Source organism: Rana temporaria, chromosome 4 (assembly GCF_905171775.1).
Source record: "Rana temporaria chromosome 4, aRanTem1.1, whole genome shotgun sequence".
Taxonomy (NCBI): Eukaryota; Metazoa; Chordata; class Amphibia; order Anura; family Ranidae; genus Rana; species Rana temporaria.
In genome coordinates this window covers 218,775,262-218,796,674 of record NC_053492.1, presented here as the reverse complement: position 1 = coordinate 218,796,674, position 21,413 = coordinate 218,775,262, and the positions used below count along the sequence as shown (strand labels likewise).

The window sequence follows — 21,413 nt, the reverse complement described above, 5'->3', positions numbered from 1 at the left end:
GGAGTGACTGTCAGGTTATTAATAAGAAGGGAGAGGTAACCATGATTTCACCATCAAGCTGCAGGCGAAAGGAAGGCATGCCTGGGTATGTGTCTCTGTGATGCAGCACAGGCCATAAACTGGCAAAAGGTGTGGGGAAGGATATCCAAAAAGAGACGGACCTGAAATCTTGTCTGCTGAACTCAGTCACAGCTCATGGAGTGGGTCATGATTTTACATTTTACCCTTGGGTGCTCAAAAACGTTGTCTCAACAAAAAGTGTTACTTTTACTGTTGACTTTTCTCATTGCGGTATTGCTGATTTCATTGTGGGCTGGGAGTGGCTCAGGGAAGGACTGGGTGACTCACAGGTAGCATTACTGTCACCTCCCTCTTTCTAGAAGGTAGGGAGGAGAGGTTGAGCTGCTTGGGGTATTCCAAGGAGCCTTGACTAATCCCCAACTTGGATTGACAGGGGGCAGGCTTCCTTAAATATCAAGGTTCAGCCCAGTTTAGGAGGAGTGGTCAGGTGGGAGAGCTTGAGTGAGAGAGTGTGAACCTCTGCTCCAGTCTCAAGTCTTTTGCAGACACTAAAGCTTCATACACACAATTGTCGGTCACATCAGCTCCTCTCTCATATTTTTCACCTCTGAGCTGGATAATCTGGGACAAGATACAGTAAAACCTTGATTTGCAGGCCTAATTCGTTCCAGAAACATGCTTGTAATCCAAAGGACTTGTATAGCAAAGCATTTTTTTTTACAGGGTATAAAAAGAGAAGAGAGGCACATTAAGTTGCTAAATGTTGTACCTTCATTAAATGTAACCATATTGCTACACTAAAGCCCTGTACACACGGCCGGGAATCTTGTCAGGAAAAAAACGTTGGCTTTTCTGAAGAGATTCCTGGCAAGCTTTCCTTGCTCGCCGCGTGTACATACGGCCATTCAAAAGAACTATCATTCTTTTGAATGGCAAGAACGCAGTGACGTCATGCGCTTGTCACATTCAATGCCGTCGCCACCATCTTGCTACACCCTACACTATGCCTTGGAAGCTACCGCGCATGCACCAAGGTCTCATCGCGCATGCGCAGGTTTCCATGGAGGCAGGTAAGTATACACACGCTCGGGTTTCTCAGCAAGAAAACACTGCTGAGAATCCCGACTAGAAAATAGAGAACAGGTTCTCTATTTTTCTTGTCGATTCTGGGCAGTTTTCTCGAAGAAAAACCATATACACGCACGGTTTTCTCGGCAAAAAGCTCTGCCAGAAGTTTTCTTGCCGAGAAAACCATGCGTGTGTACGAGGCTTTAGAGGCTCCTTTCTTTATACTCCGCTGTGACATGACGCTACTCTTATATCAAGACATCGCTTGCATATCAAGGCAAAACTTATTAAAACATTTTGCTTGTCTTGCAAAACGCTACCAAACAGAGTTACTCTCAAACCAAGGTTTTACTGTATTTCAGTGTGACGGCCAGTGAGATCTTCAGATTTCACATTTATAAACTGGTTATTGGTGACAGAAATGGTTGTGTCACGACTTTTCTCTGTTTCATAAATGGACACCTACATTAAAAGATGAGTGCATTTCCTGCGCATCAGCAAATATTTTTTTGTACATTTCACCAAGGTTTAACATTTGGGGAAATGTGCATGTACTGCAAGAATGTAACACATATGTATTTTTATTATTTGTGATCTGACATACACTTTAATGCCTCGTACACACGACCAGTTTTTCCGTCAGGACAGCTTTTGGCCGGGAAAACTGTCCGTGTGTATGCCCCATGGCAGTTTTCACGACAGGAAAAATGTTCTCTTTTTTCCTGCCATGATCCCCCGGCTGTCTTTTTCCCGGCAGTTTTCCTATGGCAAACACTGCGGTGGAGCATACACATGGCTGGGTTGCCCGGCCAAAACTGTCATGGCAGTTTTCCTGCCAGGAAAACCGGCCATGTGTAGGGGGCAAAAAAAGCTGCATAGCAGGTTCTCGGCTTTCCCTTCAGGTTTCCCGGTGGTAAAAAGTCAGCCGGGAAAGCTGTAAGGGTGTATGAGGCATCAGGGTACCTTCGCACTGAGGCACTTTACAGGCGATATAACGTTAAAAATAGCGCCTGCAAAGCGCCTCTGCTTACACACTGGAGCGGTGTGCTGGCAGGACAAAAAAAAAAAAAAGTCCATCGTTGAGGCATTTTAGGAGTGGGGTACACACCGCTCCTAAAGAGCCCCTAGCCATTGAAATCAATGGGCAGGGCGCTTTGCCGGCACCTTTAATCGTTTTTCGGCCGCTAGCAGGGGTCAAAAGCATCCCCTAGCGGCCGAAAAGCGCTGCTATAATGACAGTAAAGTGCCGCTAAAAATAGTGGCGCTTTACGGCTGACGCCTCAGTGTGAAAGTTCACTCAATGTCCTTGTGTTGAAGAATGCTGGTGTATTTCTTCCCATTCTAGATGGACAACTGACAAGAATGAAACAGGCAAAGTATTATTACATCAGTGTTACAGCATATGTTACCTATTGCAATGGCAACTGATTGGGTAATTGTTTTGAGGCCAGAATTTATCCATACATTAGATATGCATTTATTTCACCTAATTAATAAAAGCAAATGTTCTGAGACATGCTAAACCACAGGCATGTGTTCTAATATAGCAAAACTGATAATATACACTTGATCTGCTTCACCTTTTTAAAGAAAAGCCATGAAAACAGAAAATAATCACCCAAATTAATATTTGAATAGTTCTAGTAAAATGGCTTCTTCATTGATAAGGTGTTATATAAAAAAACACACAGAGCTTTTTACAGGAAAACATTTAAAGACATGCAAACCTGGTTCTAAATCTACAATATCGTGCACCATGAACAAAAACAAGTTGCCAAATGTACATTAGATTTTATTTTGCTGTATAGCCGATTTATGCTTCTGGTTCTCTAGAAGTGTAATGGACTTCTCAGAACTGTCAATGTTCCTAATAAGGGTCTCTAGTCTTCTTTTAATTTTCTTTTGGTCCTCGAGTGCACATCCAATAATGACGGACTGGAATTTCTGATCGACTGGTGCTGAAAGAACTTCTGAGGTGCACGCTCCATACAAAGATACCAGCTGATCCTTTCCATTTTCCATGCTATCCATGACTTTCTTCAGAATTTCATCAATCATCGTGGTGGCTAGATTCAGAGACGAAGCTTGCTGGGGGCTTCTTATGGTTTCAACACAGACCTCTACAGTCACTGTACGACCCATCAGCCTCTCTGCTGTTAAAGTTAGTTCTTCTCTTTCTCCTATACAGTGAAACCAATATTAAATGAAAATCTGAATGCAAATGAAAAGGTCTTTATTTCATCAACGTATCAGAAGTTAATCTCAAGCCAACACATTTCAATTAGGGTTGCATCAATACCACTTTAAGACCAATACTTTTTTTCCCAAGTACTCGCCGATAACGATTACCAATACTTTTTTTTAATGTCATGTGACAGTAGCACTGATGGTTACTGATGGGGTGTGGACTGTGTCAGTGTTTTTTTTATTTTACAATTTTTATTTATTATCTTGCAGCCGCTTCGTATCGGTGCAACCCTAATTTCAATGAAGTGTTGCCAAGGCTGCATTTACACCTGAGCGTTTTGTTGCCTGAAGCATGAAGCTCCAAAACGCTAGAGGGGAAAAAATCCATTATTCTCAATGAAGATGGTTCACATCTCCACTCCAAAACGCCTGAAGCCGAACGCCTGAAGCTCAAACAAGTTCTGGACCCTTTTTTGTTGCGCGAATCGGGCTGATTTGGGCGTTTTTGAGCATTTGTATTCCCATAGAAACTAATAGAACCGCTCGATTCAAGCGTCTAGCGCGACAACGAGCGTTTCTACGGGCGTTTTGTCGCTTTAATCTGTTCTATGAAATAGAACATTCACCCAGGAAGAAGATAAAAAAAATCTACAAACATAGCAACAAGTGATGAAAGAGATGATCATTTTTCCTATTAGCTAAAATAAAAAACGATGAAGTTCAAAAACGTCGGACAACGCTGTATGCAAAACGTGTGAATACGTGCAACAAAACGCCGGAAAAAACGACTGAAAACGCTATGCTCAGGTGTGAATGCGGCCTAACTTTACATAATTTCAAGGACAGCCCAAAAAATCCAGTGGAATTTATGACTGTTCTTAAAATTCATATTTAAAAAAAAAAAAAAATAAGATTTTTGACTTACTATGAAATATTTTTAGGGACACGGATTGAGCAATTCAGGCACATAGGGTTATGCTGCTGCATTTAGGAGCCTGGACACTGGCATACAAAGTTGTAAAGACAGCTTAGTATGACCCCTCCCACTCCCATCATGCTCCATTTTTGTAGAAAAGCAATAGTATGAGTGGATCAAAAGAAGAGAGGGGAGGGACCCGTGTCTCTTATGTTCTCTGAGAAAAGGATTTTACAGTAAGTCAAAACATCCATGTTCTTACATTACCCACTTCAAAACCCAGCCAATTCTGACATTTGTCACCTATGTACATGAACAAAATCGGAATTTGTTTTGCTAGAAAATGACTTGGAACCCCCAAACACTATATATTTTCTGAAAGCAAAGTTCCTGGAGAATTTTTATTTTTAATGTAACACAATATTTGTGCAGTGACTTACCAAATGTTAATTTTCTGGAAGAAAATACACTTTAATGACTTTTAGTGCACAAAAACACAATCTAATACACAATAGGTACAACAGATGGTAAAATATAATAGATGATGTTATGCAAAGTAAATAGCTATCCAACATGTCATGCTTTATATTTGCTTACACCCTTGGAACAACAATAAACTTACAGTACCTAAAAGCCTTTGGTTATATTTTAAAAGCCTTTACATGTTACCAGTTACACAGGAGGTCTGGCACTAGAATTATTGCTCTCACTCTGACGTTTGCGACAATACCTCATATGTGTGGTGCAGTCACCTTTTACATATGTGTGCAGGACCTACCGCATTTGCGCGTGAGCACAGGGGAATAATAGTGCTTCATTTTTTTATTATTATTATTTATTTTATTAAAAAAATATATATACAGTGAGGAAAATAAGTATTTGAACACCCTGCTATTTTGCAAGTTCTCCCACTTGGAAATCATGGAGGGGTCTGAAATTGTCATCGTAGGTGCATGTCCACTGTGAGAGACGTAATCAAAAAAAAATAATCCAGAAATCACAATTTATGATTTTTTAACTATTTATTTGTATGATACAGCTGCAAATAAGTATTTGAACACCTGTCTATCAGCTAGAATTCTGACCCTCAAAGACCTGTTAGTCTGCCTTTAAAATGTCCACCTCCACTCCATTTATTATCCTAAATTAGATGCACCTGTTTGAGGTCATTAGCTGCATAAAGACACCTGTCCACCCCATACAATCAGTAAGAATCCAACTACTAACATGGCCAAGACCAAAGAGCTGTCCAAAGACACTAGAGACAAAATTGTACACCTCCACAAGGCTGGAAAGGGCTACGGAGAAATTGCCAAGCAGCTTGGTGAAAAAAGGTCCACTGTTGGAGCAATCATTAGAAAATGGAAGAAGCTAAACATGACTGTCAATCTCCCTCGGACTGGGGCTCCATGCAAAATCTCACCTCGTGGGGTCTCAATGATCCTAAGAAAGGTGAGAAATCAGCCCAGGACTACACGGGAGGAGCTGGTCAATGACCTGAAAAGAGCTGGGACCACCGTTTCCAAGGTTACTGTTATTAATAAACTAAGACGTAATGGTTTGAAATCATGCATGGCACGGAAGGTTCCCCTGCTTAAACCAGCACATGTCAAGGCCCGTCTTAAGTTTGCCAATGACCATTTGGATGATCCAGAGGAGTCATGGAAGAAAGTCATGTGGTCAGATGAGACCAAAATAGAACTTTTTGGTCATAATTCCACTAACCGTGTTTGGAGGAAGAAGAATGATGAGTACCATCCCAAGAACACCATCCCTACTGTGAAGCATGGGGGTGGTAGCATCATGCTTTGGGGGTGTTTTTCTGCACATGGGACAGGGCGACTGCACTGTATTAAGGAGAGGATGACTGGGGCCATGTATTGTGAGATTTTGGGCAACAACCTCCTTCCCTCAGTTAGAGCTTTGAAGATGGGTCGAGGCTGGGTCTTCCAACATGACAATGACCCGAAGCACACAGCCAGGATAACCAAGGAGTGGCTCTGTAAGAAGCATATCAAGGTTCTGGCGTGGCCTAGCCAGTCTCCAGACCTAAACCCAATAGAGAATCTTTGGAGGGAGCTCAAACTCCGTGTTTCTCAGCGACAGCCCAGAAACCTGACTGATCTAGAGAAGATCTGTGTGGAGGAGTGGGCCAAAATCCCTCCTCCAGTGTGTGCAAACCTGGTGAAAAACTACAAGAAACGTTTGACCTCTGTAATTGCAAACAAAGGCTACTGTACCAAATATTAACATTGATTTTCTCAGGTGTTCAAATACTTATTTGCAGCTGTATCATACAAATAAATAGTTAAAAAAATCATACATTGTGATTTCTGGATTTTTTTTTTTTGATTATGTCTCTCACAGTGGACATGCACCTACGATAACAATTTCAGACCCCTCCATTATTTCCAAGTGAGAGAACTTGCAAAATAGCAGGGTGTTCAAATACTTATTTTCCTCACTGTGTATATATATATATATATATATATATATATGTTTACACTGTCACTTACACTGCTTTCATTTTTTTTTTGGATTGAACTTTAGTACCTCAGCAGAACCAAGTGCCCTCAGGACACAAACAAGTCACCAATGTCAGCTCCCATGTTTCTGTACTTACAGGTTTTCCTCCATCTATATGGCCACTTGTTTTGCATTTGTTTTTGTTCTGAAATATGGATAAATAAGCCAATTTTAAGTGGTGAAACTGTAAGCACAACTTACCATCACTGATGTTCCTCATATCCTGGCTGTTCTGAATACTGTGGATGAGTTCTACGAGAGATTCTTTCTCTAGCTCAAGGGCTGATGCTGAATCACGCAGGGTTTGGACTCTAGGGAGGGAAAAAAGTTCAAGCATTTTAAATTAAAAGTCTTCATCATTTGTTCTATTTTTATATGCCTATGTCACATGGTTCATTGCTACGGAAACTATACAGAGACAGTTATTGAAGAGGAATAAGAAGAGCGGGCTAAAGTCCGCTGTCTGCTGACGTCACAGAGCCGGTCCAGGCTCAGGCAAGATCGCAACACTGGGGTAGGGATCTACCCACATGCCTGGACCAGCACCTGGCTTAGCCTCATAGAGAGCTGCTGAGCACCTGAGCAGGCCGCTCCTGCCCCCTCCACAGCCCAGCGCTCTCGTGAGTAAGGAGGCAGAGCATAGAGTGGTGACAGACAGTCAGCAGCTCTCTACTCAGGGAGCTGTAAGAACCGAATGATCACCAGGGAAAAAAAAAGTCTAAAAAAGAAAACTGATGCAGCAACTATATCTAATGATTGCTAAGCTGCAATATATGACATTTTTGGTTTAACCCCTTGACGCCAGTGTAACACAAATATAAGGCGCCACTGCACTGGGCTTTTTGCCGTGGGGCCGCATATTAGGGTATCTCCCTTTGTGCTGTGGGCATGCCACACATCGCACTTCGAACAACGAGACTAGGGTCTCACAGAGAGCCCGGAACTCCTGATTCCAGGTCACCCGATTGCTGTGATTGGCTACCAGTCATTGTGAAGCCCGCCCCTTTGTTATATATATATATAAAAGCAAAAAACCTAGATCAAGGTTTGAACTAGGTTGGTGCCAGGGTTAGTATTTGGGTCAAGTAAGGGTCAGTATATTTTAAAAAGTTTTTTTTTTTTCAAATTAGTATCAGTGTGTTTTTGTTAGAAAAATAAAAAAAAGGAAGCAAAATGTGCACCGTTTCTCGGCTCTACTATGGTTACAAACAACAAATAACATACACACATGTGATATCTCTGCAATAGTCAGGAGCAGGAGAATTTATTTCGGGTTGTTCTTTGGTGGTAGGTTAGTTCTCCGCTTCTCTCTTCCCCCCCCCCCCCCCGTGGCTTTCAGCTGCTTTAAAATCAGCGGTAATCGGTGCTTGTAACTCCCCCACACACGATCACCTCTGACTGTCCCGTGTCCTCCTCCAGCCCCCATCCGTTTTGCTGCAGTCTCTCTCCCTCCGTGTCCCGCTCTGTGTTTTCTTCTCCCTCCGTGTCCCGCTCTGTGTTTTCTTCTCCCTCCGTGTCCCCCTCGGTGTTTGCGTCTCCCTCCGTGTCCCCCTCGGTGTTTGTGTCTCCCTCCGTGTTCCCATCTGTGTTTCTCTCCCCCTCCGTACTCCTCCTCCGCCCCCTGGAACTGTCAGGATGGAGAGCGGAGGTAGGAGCTGGTAAATCACTGACTGTCCATTCACATAACTGAAACATTGTAAACTGTGATTACAATGTTTCAGTTTATGAATGAAGAGAAGCGGCTGTCTTCTCTCCATTAATTTTCAGCGCAGCTAAGGCTGCTGAGAAAGGGACTGGGGAATCTGTATCCCTAGTCCCTTTCTCTGTCTTAAAGGGGAGATGACAGAGGTCTGTTAAGACCCCTGATATCTCACCAAACCCCCCCCCCAACAGGGCTGATTAAAAAAATAAAAAAATAAAATTGAAATATATAATTTAAAAAATAAAATTGAAATAATTATAAAAAATAAAAAAAAAACACTGACAATCCACTAAACCCCCCCCCCCCCCCCCAAAAAAAAGCCACTGTCACATGACATTAAAAAAAGTATCGGTATTCGGTATCGGCCAGTACTTGAAAAAAAGTATCGGTACTTGTACTCGGTCTCAAAAAAGTGGTATCGGGACAAATTGTGATATATTATTACAACACTGGTACAAAAAAACATAATGTGTTCCTGCTGGTATGAACCTTCCCTTTTAATGCAATACATTTTTTTTGCTTGTTTTTTTTTGCTTTGAATATTACAAGCTCCTGTACTGAATGTGGGGCCAAAAGTCGTATCGGAAGCACATAACGTTGTCCGCTGACAGGTGTTTGCTCTGTAACCTATTTATCCTGAACTGACCTTGAGCTGCTGCCAGCTGTTTCCTGCTTATCAGGAAAGGCCATTTTGTGACAGGAGTGTAAATCCTTATTCCCTTATAAACGTTCATCCATGTGCTAGTTGCTTGATAACGACAGCAGTGTGACACATACATTATATTCCCTCTGTTTGCACTTCTCCATACTCTTTGAAATCTCACGTATTTATTTATTTGCATATTCTACAGTAAAACCTTGGTATGAGAGCATTTTGCAAGACAAGCAAAATGTTTTAATACATTTTGCCTTGATATACAAGCGATGTCTTGATATAAGAGTAGCGTCATGTCACAACTGAGTATAAAAAAAAAAGAGAGGAGCCTCTAAGTGTAGCAATATGGTTACATTTAATGAAGGTACAACATTTAGCAACTTATTGCTACACTTAGAGCCGGTTCAGACAGGGGCGACTGCGACTGCGATATTGCGGCGGGCAAATCGGACACCTAACTGACACTTTTTTGGGGACCAGTGACACAAATACAGTGATTAGTGCTAAAAATATTTACTGTCACTGTACTAATGACACTGGCTGGGAAGGGGTTAACATCAGGAGCAAACAAGAGTTAACTGTGTACCTAGCTGGTGTTTCAGTGTAGTGGGGGAGGTGCTTTTAATAGTGGAAAGCACCAATCTGTGTTCCTGCTTTACAGGAACACAGGATCTTTGCCTTCTGTACTGACTTGTTTACATAGGCAGATCGCCATTCTGCCTGTGTACAGAAAGATCAGCGGGTCCAAGTATACATCGGGTCTACGGGACCTGCTGATAAGTTCCTGCTGTGTAGATTTGCAGTGTGAGCGGACCACCAGCAGCGTGCACTCGCGCCCAATACCCAGAAGTGCAGGATCATGTATATAGACATATGCCTGCACGTGATCCTGCAGTGTGGCCACCCTGTAACAGTAAATGTGCTATAGGGTGGTCAGCAAGTGGGTAAAAACTTTCTGGGTGCATGAGGACTAAATGTACTAGGTAAGTGGTTAATTACCATTGTTGTGTATGTTCGTTTGTGTTTTTTTACCATTTTGTATGGCTCAAATCGCATTACATCCACACCGAAATGGTGCAGGACCCCTTTTTTTCCCTGTACCTGAATCGCGTTGCATGGTGTTCACACCTATGCAATGCAATTCTAGCAATCTTACTGCATTTTCGGATCTGTTTCGGGGTGTCGGTAATCTAACATTGACACCCGTAGCAGATCACATGGACACCTGTGCGATTGCTATGCAGTGCGATGCAGGGAAAAAGCAGACAATCTTGTGCGTTTCCCACATTGCATTAGTGTGAACCAGGGCATAGCTGGGAGTTTTACAGAGGCTGGCTGCGTTTTGAAAGGCAATGCAGACAGGTGGCAAAAGGGACATTACTTAGCATCAGTGTAATTTGTCCCTCTGTTCTTTTGTTTTTAAGGTCTATCTTTGATTTTTCATTTGAGCGCCCTTTACTCCTGACAGGAAAAAGCAGCTTAAAAAACATACCTAAAGCAGTGTATTGCACACGCTTTTAGATGCATTTAGGCCCGTTTAGCATTTTTTCTACTCTTCAGCCTGTAAACATTTATGTGTGCACAGAGATGTGGGGGTTATTTACTAAAGACAAATTCACTTTGCACTACAAGTGCACTTCACAGTGCAGTCGCTGTAGATCTAAAAGGAAGATCTGAAATTATCTGAAATGAGGGGAAGCTCTGCTGATTTTATCATCCAATCATGTGCAAGCTAAAATGCTGTTTTTTATTTTCCTTGCATGTTTCCCTCGGATCTACAGAGACTGCACTTCCAAGTGCACTTGTAGTGCAAAATGGATTTGCCTTTAGTAAAAAAAAATCTAAGGGCCAGATTCTGGTAGATTGGCGTAAAAATGGGCGGGCGTAACGTATCTGATTTACGTTACGCCGCCACAAGTTTTTCAGGCAACTGCTTTATTCACAAAGCACTTGCCTGTAAAGTTGCGGCGGCGTAGCGTAAAACACCCGGCGGAATTCAAATTCGGCGGGTAGGGGGCGTGTTTCATTTAAATGAAGCGTGTCCCCGCGCCGAACGAACTGCGCATGCGCCGTCCCTAAAATTTCCCGGCGTGCATTGCTCTAAATGACGTCTCAAGGATGTCATTGGTTTTGACGTGGACGTAAATTACGTCCAGCACCATTCACGGACGACTTACGCAAACGACGTAACTTTTTAAATTTTCGACGCGGGAACGACGGCCATACTTAACATTGACTGCGCCTCATAGACCCAGGGGCAACTTTACGCCGGGAAAAGCCTAACATAAACATCGTAACTTTACTGCGTCGGCTGCGCGACAGAAGCGCCACCTAGCAGGCAAAAAAAAATTGCAGTTAAGATCCGACGGCGTAAGAGACTTACGCCTGTCGGATCTATTGAATATCTATGCGTAACTGATTCTAAGAATCAGTCGCATAGATACGACGGCGTATCTGGAGATGCGCCGTCGTATCTCTTTTGAGAATCTGCAAAAGCAGTGTTTGTTAAGCTCCTTGTGCATGAGGTCTTGCTTGTGTAGAATTATTCTGTCCTCTGATTATTAGAATGGAGGAGCTGTCACAGGCTCTAATCAAGAGTGCCCAACTATGCCTGGCATTTCTGCCATCCTCTTCCTTTCATTGAAGCCAAAATACTACATGCTTCTGTGAATGACTAATGCCGCGTACAGACGGTCATTTTTTGTGATGAAATAAAATGACATTTTTAAAAATGTCAATTAAAATGATCGTGTGTGGGCAAAATGTCATTTTATGTCTTCTGAAAAATGACAAAAAAAAATTTGAACATGCTCGAATTTTTTGTGTCGTTTTTCAAAATGTCATTTTTTGTGTCAATGAAAATGATAGTGTGTGGGCAAAACGACGTTTTTAAACCCGCACATGCCCAGAAGCAAGTTTTGAGACGGGAGGTAAAACTACCATTCATAATGGAGTCAGCACATTCATCACGCTGTAACAGACAAAAAAGCACGAATCGTCTTTTACTAACAAGTAACCAGCTAAAAGCAGCCTCAAGGCGAATAGAACTTCCCCTTTAGAGTGCCGTCACTTTGTTCATCATTTTTCAAAATGATGGTGTGTATGCTACATCGTTTTTGAAAATGAAGTTTCAAAAATGTCGTTTTTTTTCATCACTTCAAACGTAATTTTTTTTTCATCACAAAAAATTACCGTCTGTATGGGGCATCAGGGCTCTTTCACACGGGCAGACCGTTCAGGTCCGCCTGACAGTTTTTTTTGCGGACCTGAACGGGCGCTCCGTGCTCCTCTATGGAGCCGCTGATGTCAGCGGTGACATGCCCGCTGACATCCGACCCGCTCCGATCCGCCAAAGTGTGACGGAGGAAAAACCTACTTTTCCATCCGTCTGGCGGATCGGATCGGGTGAACACGGGCAGACGGTCCGTGTTCATCCGATCCCCCCATAGGGGAGAGCGAAGAAAAGACAGGGCGGTCCCTGCATAGTGTGGGGGACCGCCCTGTCATCCGCCGGCTCAGCTGGGATCAACGGAGCTATCCCCGCTGAGCAAGCGGAGGTTCATGGGGCAGATCATTACTGATCCGCCCCATGTGAAAGGGGCCTAACAGTGTATAAATGATGGTGACGGACCTTTCAATCATCCACCCATTCTTCACTCATAGAAACAATAGTACAGTCTCTATGAATTGAGGAGCTGGGCAGAAAGGGCAGGCATAGTTGGGCACTCTTGATGAGTACCTGTTACAGCTCCATCTGCTTTATTAACCCCTGCTGCGGCAGAAGATTACAGTGGCAGGAGTTGGGATTAGGACGATTTCAGCTAATAGGGAAGCCAATAGCATAAGGGACACATCCTACTGACTGTAAGTGATGTCCCTTGTGCTGTTTTTTTTTTTTTTTTCATTTGTGACTAAACACAGGCTTTAAAGTTGAATTCCAGGCAAACCTCTCAAATCCAGGCAATGGGTCAAATACATAGATATAAACTATTTTACTATTCTGTTTAGGCAGTCTCATTACCTAGGCAAGCTGGCCGACCTCAAAATTGGATATGTTGTAGTCCTGTGTCCCTTCTCGTTGCTCCCCAAGTTTGGTGTTCCTGTCACTTATGGTTCGGGACCAATACCATGTCAAGCTGACCAAGATTTCCTCTTGACGCCAATATGTCCGTACTCATGAGTACACAAAGCGGGTTATGCCTTTATGTCATTAAAATCATTAGAGAAGAAAAGACAGGGGTTGATTTACTAAAGGTAAATCCACTTTGCACTACAAGTGCACTGCAAATGCACTTGGAAGTGCAGTGACTGTCATGGCCGCCATCAGGGGGGTACATCCCACACTCATGTAAGGAGCCCGAGCATCCCAAGGGGCCCAGGTGTCCCGAAACAACTCGGGCCCCAAGGTATCAGCTTTTGCTACTATTACTTTCTGCTGATTTATCACTTTCTTTCTGCTGCCGGGGGGGGGGTCTCAAAAACAATCATAAAAAAATGACTGACACAGTTCACTGCCCTACTGACATGGGATGGAGGAGGAGGAGACGACATGGGATGAGGGAGGTGAGATTGTAAGAGGAAGACATGATTTTGGAAAATGAGACTGAAGAAAGAGGAGGAGGAGGACATGGGAAGGAGGAGGAGTGGGACTTGGTATGGAAATGTTGCTGGTCAGGACCGGGGGGGGGGGGGGGGGCAAGCCTAAAGCTGTGTAAGGGGCCCCAAAATTTCTAATGGCTGCCCTGGTCACTGTAGATCTGAGGGGAAGATCTTAAATGAGAGGAAGCTCTTCTGATTTCATCATCCAATCATGTACAAGCAAAAATGCTCTGTAGGTGACACGCAGAGAGGGGAGGGGGGGGGACATAGGAGACAGACACATTCGAGCAGGTTGCGGATGGTGGGGGCACGTTAACTGGCTATGGTCTCAGGGTTCAGCAGCCATGATTATCGTGGTCAGTTTACATAGGGAAGAAACTGGCAGGATCAGCCAGGTATTTTAGGTGTTACAGGGGTCCAAATTACACAGCGCAAGCACTGCCCTGTATAAAATGCTTTAAAGTGGATCTAAACCCAATTCATGAAATTTGAGCTGGGCACATATATCTGCAGTCTTTTGTGATCTCTCTTCAAAGAGCTAAGTCAGGGTAGCTCTCTCCTGACCCGTTACTCTATTATCAGCCCAATAACTCCTGACAAATTCTCAGACACATCAGATAAAAGCAGCCTGACATTTCTGTTGGGGGAGGTTTCTATAAATAGATTAGCAGGCAGCTGGCCCTGTTACAAAACACCTATGAGAGTCTCTGCCTATGATGAGAGGGGGTGTTTGCCTTTTCTCCAATCAGCAATGTTAGCTATCTTGGCTGTATGCCCAGACATCACACTCTGTGTTAAACCTGAAAACTTAAAACCTTAAATCTGAACTTTCTAAACAGTATATAAATGTAAAGACAGCAGATATACATGTAAAACCAATGTAGGTATATTTGGTTCATCCCTGTGTATCATCCGAGGCTGTTCACTTCTTCACTCGGTGTATGGAGGTTTTACATTCACTTTAACCATTTCCCGTCCGGTCAATAGACAATTGACGTCCGGGAAGTGGTTCTGTTATCCTGACTGGACGTCTATTGACGTCTAGCAGGATAACATGCTGGTACACGCTCCATGGGGGCGCAAATCGCGGTGATCGGTAATGCGGGGTGTCAGTCTGACACCCTGCATCTCCGATCTCGGTAAAAAACCTCCGGGGAAAGCTCTTTACCACGTGATCAGTCATGTCCAATCACGGCTGATCACGATGTAAACAGGAACAGCCGTTAATCCGCTCTTCCTCACTCGCGTCTGACAAACGTGAGTAGAGGAGAGCCGTTCAGCGGCTCTCCTGACAGAATGGGTATACGCTGATTGTCTATCAGCGAAGCCCCCTGCGGATACCCACACTGGACCACCAGGGAAGTCACCAGGACCACCAGGGAAGGGGGCAACATGTGGATGGCCAGGTATGTACCCCAAGGCCATCCACATGTTAAAAAATATTCCCAATCAATGCCAATCAGTGCCCACAAATGGGCACTGACTGGCAAAAAGTGATGCCCAGAAATGCCACCATCAGTATCATCAGTGCCACCCCTCAGTGTCCATCAGTGCCACCTCTCAGTGCCACCTATCAGTGCCACCCATAAGTTCCCATAAGTGCCACCCATAAGTTCCCATCAGTGCAACCCATGAGTGCCCATCAGTGCCACCCATGAGTGCCCATCAGTGCCACCCATGAGTGCCCATCAGTGCCGCCTATGCGTGCCCATCAGTGCTGCCTATGAGTGCTGCATACCAGCGCCGCCTATCAGTACCGCCTATCAGTGACCATCATCAGTGCCACCTCATCGGTGCCCATCAGTGCAGCCATATCAGTGCCCGTAATTGAAGAAGAAAACGTACTTATTTACAAAAAAAATTAACAGAAAAAAATAAAAACTTAATTTTTTTTCAAAACTTTTAGTCTTTTTTTAGTTGTTGCGCAAAACATAAAAAAATCGCAGAGGTGATAAAATACCACCAAAAGAAAGCTCCATTTCTGTGAACAAAATGATAAAAATGTAATTTGCGCAATTGTCATTCAAATTGCGACGGCGCTGAAAGCTGAAAATTGGCTTGGGCAGGAAGGTGCGTAAGTGCCTGGTATTGAAGTGGTTAAAGGAGCAGGATTCACATTTTTGGGGGGGTTAACAAACACTTTAAGCCAATGCCAGTATCTAAAGGGCACAAGTTCAAGCGGTTTCATAGTCAGTTACAGGTAAGCCTTTTTATAATCTCACTTGTACAGTAATGTCAGATTTATTACTTTACAGCCTCGTTAATACAGAAATCTCCTGTACAGAGGCAAAGTTTCATGCTGAATTCTTGCACAGATCTGGAGGAAATACATAAAACACACCATGATTTAAAGGGTAATTCCACCTGTACACCAAAAAGTATAAAATCACTATCCATCACCCTTCTCTCTAATCCTGTCCCTGCCGTATCTATCTGCTGTGGCACTAATCTTCTGCCACCCACATCTGCCCGTGTAGCAGTCCATACATTTTTCAATTCCATGCACAGCCCGAGGTTGTGTAGTAGCATAATGCAGACAATGGCGCATTGATCAGTACTGTCACACAACAGTGTTGACCAATGAGGGTTTTCTCTCCTGACTCTCACTGGTCAGCACTGTCATGTATCTGTGCTGACAAATGACAGCTATCCATTGCTGGCATTATGCTACTACACAGTCCCTCAGGCTGTGTACAGAGTTTAAAGGGTACAGATTTGTACATGGGCTGATGTGGGCTGTAGAAGATTATCATCAGAGAAGATAACTGCACCAAGATTCGGAGGATTGGAGAGGGTGTTGGGAGTTCATCTTTACATTTTTGATGAAAAGGTGGAATTACCCTTTAAGTAAATATATACAGTAAAACCTTGGTTTGCGAGCATAATTCATTCCAGAAACATGCTTGTAATCCAAAGCACTTGTATATCAAAGCATTTTTTTTACAGGGTATAAAAGAGAAGAGAGGCGCCTCTAAGTGTAGCAATAAGTTGCTAAATGTTGCACCTTCATTGAATGTAACCATATTGCTACACTTAGAGGCAACTCTCTTCTTTTTTATACTCAGTTGTGACATGACGCTACTCTTATATCAAGACATCGCTTGTATATCAAGGCAAAATTTATAAAAACATTTTGCTTGTCTTGCAAAACGCTCTCAAATCAAGTTACTCTCAAACCAAGGTTTTACTGTACGTGATTCTTGTATTTAAAAAATGTTTGCTTAGCCCAGTGATCACTTCTGAGAACATAAACAATTACTCATGTAGAAAGAACTATTCCTTTAGGCCCCTTTCAGACATGCGGCCCGTATGTCTGCTTTTTCATCCATCCGTTTGCGGATGAAAACGGGACATACATTGGTCCCTATGTGATTGCGGGTGTCAGCGGATAAACATCCGCTGACACCCGTAATCACCCGGCTCTGCAAAGATCCGATTTTGCGGACGGAAGAAAACCCTGTTTTTTCTTCCGTCTGCGGATCGGATGAACACGGACACACTGTCCGTGTTCATCTGATCCCCCCATAGGGGAGAGCGGAGGAAAGACAGGTCGGTCCCTGCACAGTGTGCGGGGACCGCCCTGTCAGCCGCCGGCTCAGCGGGGATATACAACGGGCGGGAACGACGGCCATACTTAAAGGGGTTGTAAAGACAAAAATATTTTCCTCTTAAATTAAAGTCTGAGGCCCCGTACACACGACAGAGGAACTCGACGTGCTTGGCACGTCGAGTTCCTCGTCGAGTTTTGGGATGAAGCCGCCGAGGAGCTCGGCGGGCCGCCTTCTCCCATAGAGCAACGCGGACAACGAGAAAATAGAGAACATGTTCTCTATTTTCTCGTCGAGTTCCTCGGCGGCTCCATCGAGCCAAAACTGTACAGACGACAGAGTTTCTCGGCAGAATCCGGGTTTTGACCGAGTTTCTCGGTGAATTCTGCCGAGAAACTCTGTCGTGTGTACGAGGCCTGACAGTAGCTGATAAAGTAAAAAGTAATGTTTTGCATTATAACTAGTTTGATACCTGTTGAAATCAGGCTGTTTTATTCACCTCCATCACTCCTGAATCATTATTCTCACTGACTTCCTGGTTTGCGGTGCGCATTCATTCTTGCTACATCACGGCCTAATGGGAACGACAGTTCCCATTAGGCTTAGCCTCCATGCCTGTGAGGGATAAGAGAGCATCTTCATGCAGGGCTGTAGTCATAGGGAGGGGGTGAGCACATTTTGCTTTCCACCATGCAACACGGCTCAGATGCTGGTGGAAAGCAAGAAGAGGAGTGACAGGAAATGGCATTTTCAGACCTGGATTACTGTATTTTGGAGGTCAAAAGGAAAAATGAGGTAAGTGATATTTAAATGCTCTAGCTTACAGCAATCAATTGATCTAATAAAAAACGAGCCTTTAGTGTTCCTTTAACACAGTGCTTCTCAAATAGTGGGGCGCGCCCCCCAGGGGGGGCCCGAGGCTCCATAAAGGGGGGCTCGTTCCGGACCGCGGCGATCGCGCCATTTAGTATCCGCTTCTGTCCCCAGCCTCCTCCGCTAGTTAGAGGAGCGGACGGCGGGAGGCGGGACATTTTTGAACTGGGGGACGGGACCAGAGAGGTAGCAGCCTGTCATGTTTGATGGCAGGTGATTGGCTGCTAGGAGGCGGTCCTAGCAGCCAATCACCAGTTTGCCCAAAAGTCTCCTCGCCCCGCCCAGTGCTGCTGCGGCTTCACTTGACGAATGTCCCGCCTCCTGCTCTCCGCGCTGAAAAGTTACAGGTAGGAGTGGAGAGGGAGGAAGGGAGGAAAAATATATGGAAATGTTAAGGACGAGGAGTGGGGGCTGTGCTGTGGGGGGAAAAGGGGGGTTATGTGATGGGGGAAACTGTGTGCAGGATATGTGATGGGGGACATGTAAAGGGGGCAATACTTTGTGGGGGGGTATGTGATGGGGTTATGTAAAGGGGGCAATACTGTGTGGGGGGGATATGTGAAGAAGGGCAATACTGTGTGTGGGGGGATATGTGAAGAAGGGCAATACTGTGTGTGGGGGGATATGTGAAGAAGGGCAATACTGTGTGTGGGGGGATATGTGAAGAAGGGCAATACTGTGTGGGGGGGGATATGTGAAGAAGGGCAATACTGTGTGGGGGGTATATGTGAAGAAGGGCAATACTGTGTGGGGGGATATGTGGATACAGTGTTATGCAGAGGTGTACTTATAACAATTTTATAGACAAATGATACTATTTACAGTCGCGCGGGGGGCGCAAAATGTTTTCTTCTTCCTAGGGGGGACATGACAGAAAATAATTGAGAAGCACTGCTTTAACATTAGTATTCCAGCTATTTGATGGAATAACTTTAGGCCGGATAATGCGTTACGTAAACGGCGTATCTGTACTGTGTCGGCCGGGCGTACGTTCGTGAATAGGCGTATCTAGTGATTTACATATTCTACGCCGACCGCAATGGAAGCGCCACCTAGCGGTCAGCCTAAAAATTACACTTTAGGATACGACGGTGTAAGACACTTACGCCACTCGTATCTGAGCCTAATTTAAGTGTATCTGGTTACCAGAATACGCTTAAATTAGCGCCGGCGCACATTCAGACTAAGGGCCCTTTCACACTGGTGCGTTTTTGCCGCGTTTTCGCGGTAAACATAGCGCTATTAAAACGCTCCCCATGCCCCTCTCCATTGAAATTAATTAAAACCGCGGTAAAATCGTGGTAAAATCGCAGTGTTTTGTCGCAATTTTAATGCTCCGGTTTTACTGCGTTTTTACAGCGGTTTTTAATTCATTTCAATGGAGGGGGCATGGGGAGCGTTTTATGAGCGTTTTAATAGCGCTATTTTTACCGCAAAAACGCACCAGTGTGAAAGGGCCCTTAGACTGGCGTATCTACTGATACGCCAGCCTAAGTCTTTCTGAATCCACCTAATACAAGTACATCTTTGTTCTGGTTAGAGTTGTTCTTTAACTAAAGTATGCTATGTGATTTTGAATCATGGCATGCAGTAGAGAAGCTGGTGACAAATTCTCCAGTGCAGGCTTGTCAGATTAACGCCTAGGACTGCATAAAATCTTAGGCTTTGCTGCTTAGAAGTTAATAATAATGCTCAGTGAGCGATGCGACTCAGACTGATGCCGAATCCATGACCAGGCCAAATGCCGTCACTGTTTTTCCACAATGCTCTACTTAGAAAATGATCATATTTCTGGTGGATATTAAATCAACCAATTCTTTGGGGATATGAACAGTCCTAATGTCAAGCAGATGTTTCTCTAGTCATATTTGGTAGAGGTGTTTTTTTCGTTGTTTTCTTTATTTTGGATAGAGAAGGGAATAATCAAAACCCCTTTTAGGTTTCGATTGCTCTATTTTTTATTATTCAATATGCTTTTTATTAGAGGGTAAAAACTTGGATAGGTTTGGGAAATAGGGGATGTCCAACTTGGTAGCAACAAACTTAGGGACAACTCCCACCCTATGTACTGATTCAACTCCAGTTCTTCACTCCTCAGTGCTGGCAGTTTTTCAAAACATGAAAGACAAAACCAAAGAAAATTCCAAGCTCAACTTACGATTCAGTTGGTTAGTAGACTGGTTGGTAAGTCGAGCTTGGAATTTTCTTTGGTTTTGTCTTTCATGCGTTTTCCCATTCATGTGCTGCTTGCTGTGAAGGCCAGTTATAGGTGGAGGCAGGGGCCTTTTCATTGTTACTGGTGTAAATTTGGTCAGGGGACAGGCTGGGCTATGTGCTGGGTGTCCAGTGTGCCCCCTGTGCCTTTAAGAAGGACTGGGCTGCCTCCTGGCCCACCTGCGCCTCATCTATCCATTAGAATGCATGTGATACCACTGTGGATACACTCAGGGCTTTTTTTCAGGGGAAACTTGGGGGAACTCAGTTCCACCACCTTTGGCTCAGACCCTTTGGTGCCTGTTCACCACAATCACTTGTAAACACAGAAGTCTGGTTTCTGTGTTTACAAGTGACAGCTCTGCACTCTGTGTGTAACCCTCCTGAACTCTGCGCTCTGTATGTAATGCAATTCTGGTATTTCATGCCCCTTTAAGACCCTTCTACTGTTTGTGAAATCTGAATGGGATCTTTGTTGAGTTCCTGCACCTATTTTCTGAGAAAAAAAGCTCTGGATACACTCATAATTTTAGTAGTGGTAGGACTGCAAGCAATACACAGGGTGCCTTGCCGAGGACTTGCAGCTTATGCATGCGTTTGCAAATCTGTGCTAACAAAACCCCTGTTTATAACAGACTGTTGGACAGGTTAATTTGGTTGGTTAGCAGACTTGTTGGTAAGTTTAGCTTGGAATTTTCTCAGGTTTTGTCTTTCATGTATAGCACTACATCCGTAGGAGCTACTGGTTTAGATTTTGGGTTTTGCACGCTACCTCCAAGTTCGTTGTCCAGGGGAGGAAGTCTATAGGAATTGCAATGTCCACACAAGATGTAAAACCTTAAGCTGTAGGCTTTATTTTTGCTGCAAAAAACTTGTGAAGGAAGTAGAGAGTATAGATAGAAGGGTAAGGTTCAGGTACGCGGTACAGAGTGCACAAAAAGTATTCAAATTTCCCGTATTCACCACTCACTCCTGAGTGGGTATTGCTCACCTGGATAGACCCCTCTCACATGGCCTAGCAGCCGGAATGATGCACGGACAGTATAGAAACAGTCTCTGCCACAGACCGTCTGAGAACACAGAATGGATAGTCAGGAATCCTTT

General features: G+C 44.0%; 1 protein-coding gene across 1 annotated transcript in view; it reads right to left on the bottom strand.

The window, feature by feature from the left end:
* Positions 1-2,860: 2,860 nt before the first annotated feature.
* Positions 2,861-21,413, bottom strand: part of BAG2 (BAG cochaperone 2) — a 45,584-nt gene continuing 27,031 nt past the window's right edge. The window contains exons 2-3 of the mRNA XM_040349884.1: positions 6,920-7,029; positions 2,861-3,269 (exon numbers count right to left, since the gene is read on the bottom strand). Coding sequence (XP_040205818.1) covers positions 2,875-3,269; positions 6,920-7,029 — 505 coding nt within the window. The 3' untranslated portion in view covers positions 2,861-2,874. The remainder of the gene's footprint in view (positions 3,270-6,919; positions 7,030-21,413) is intronic.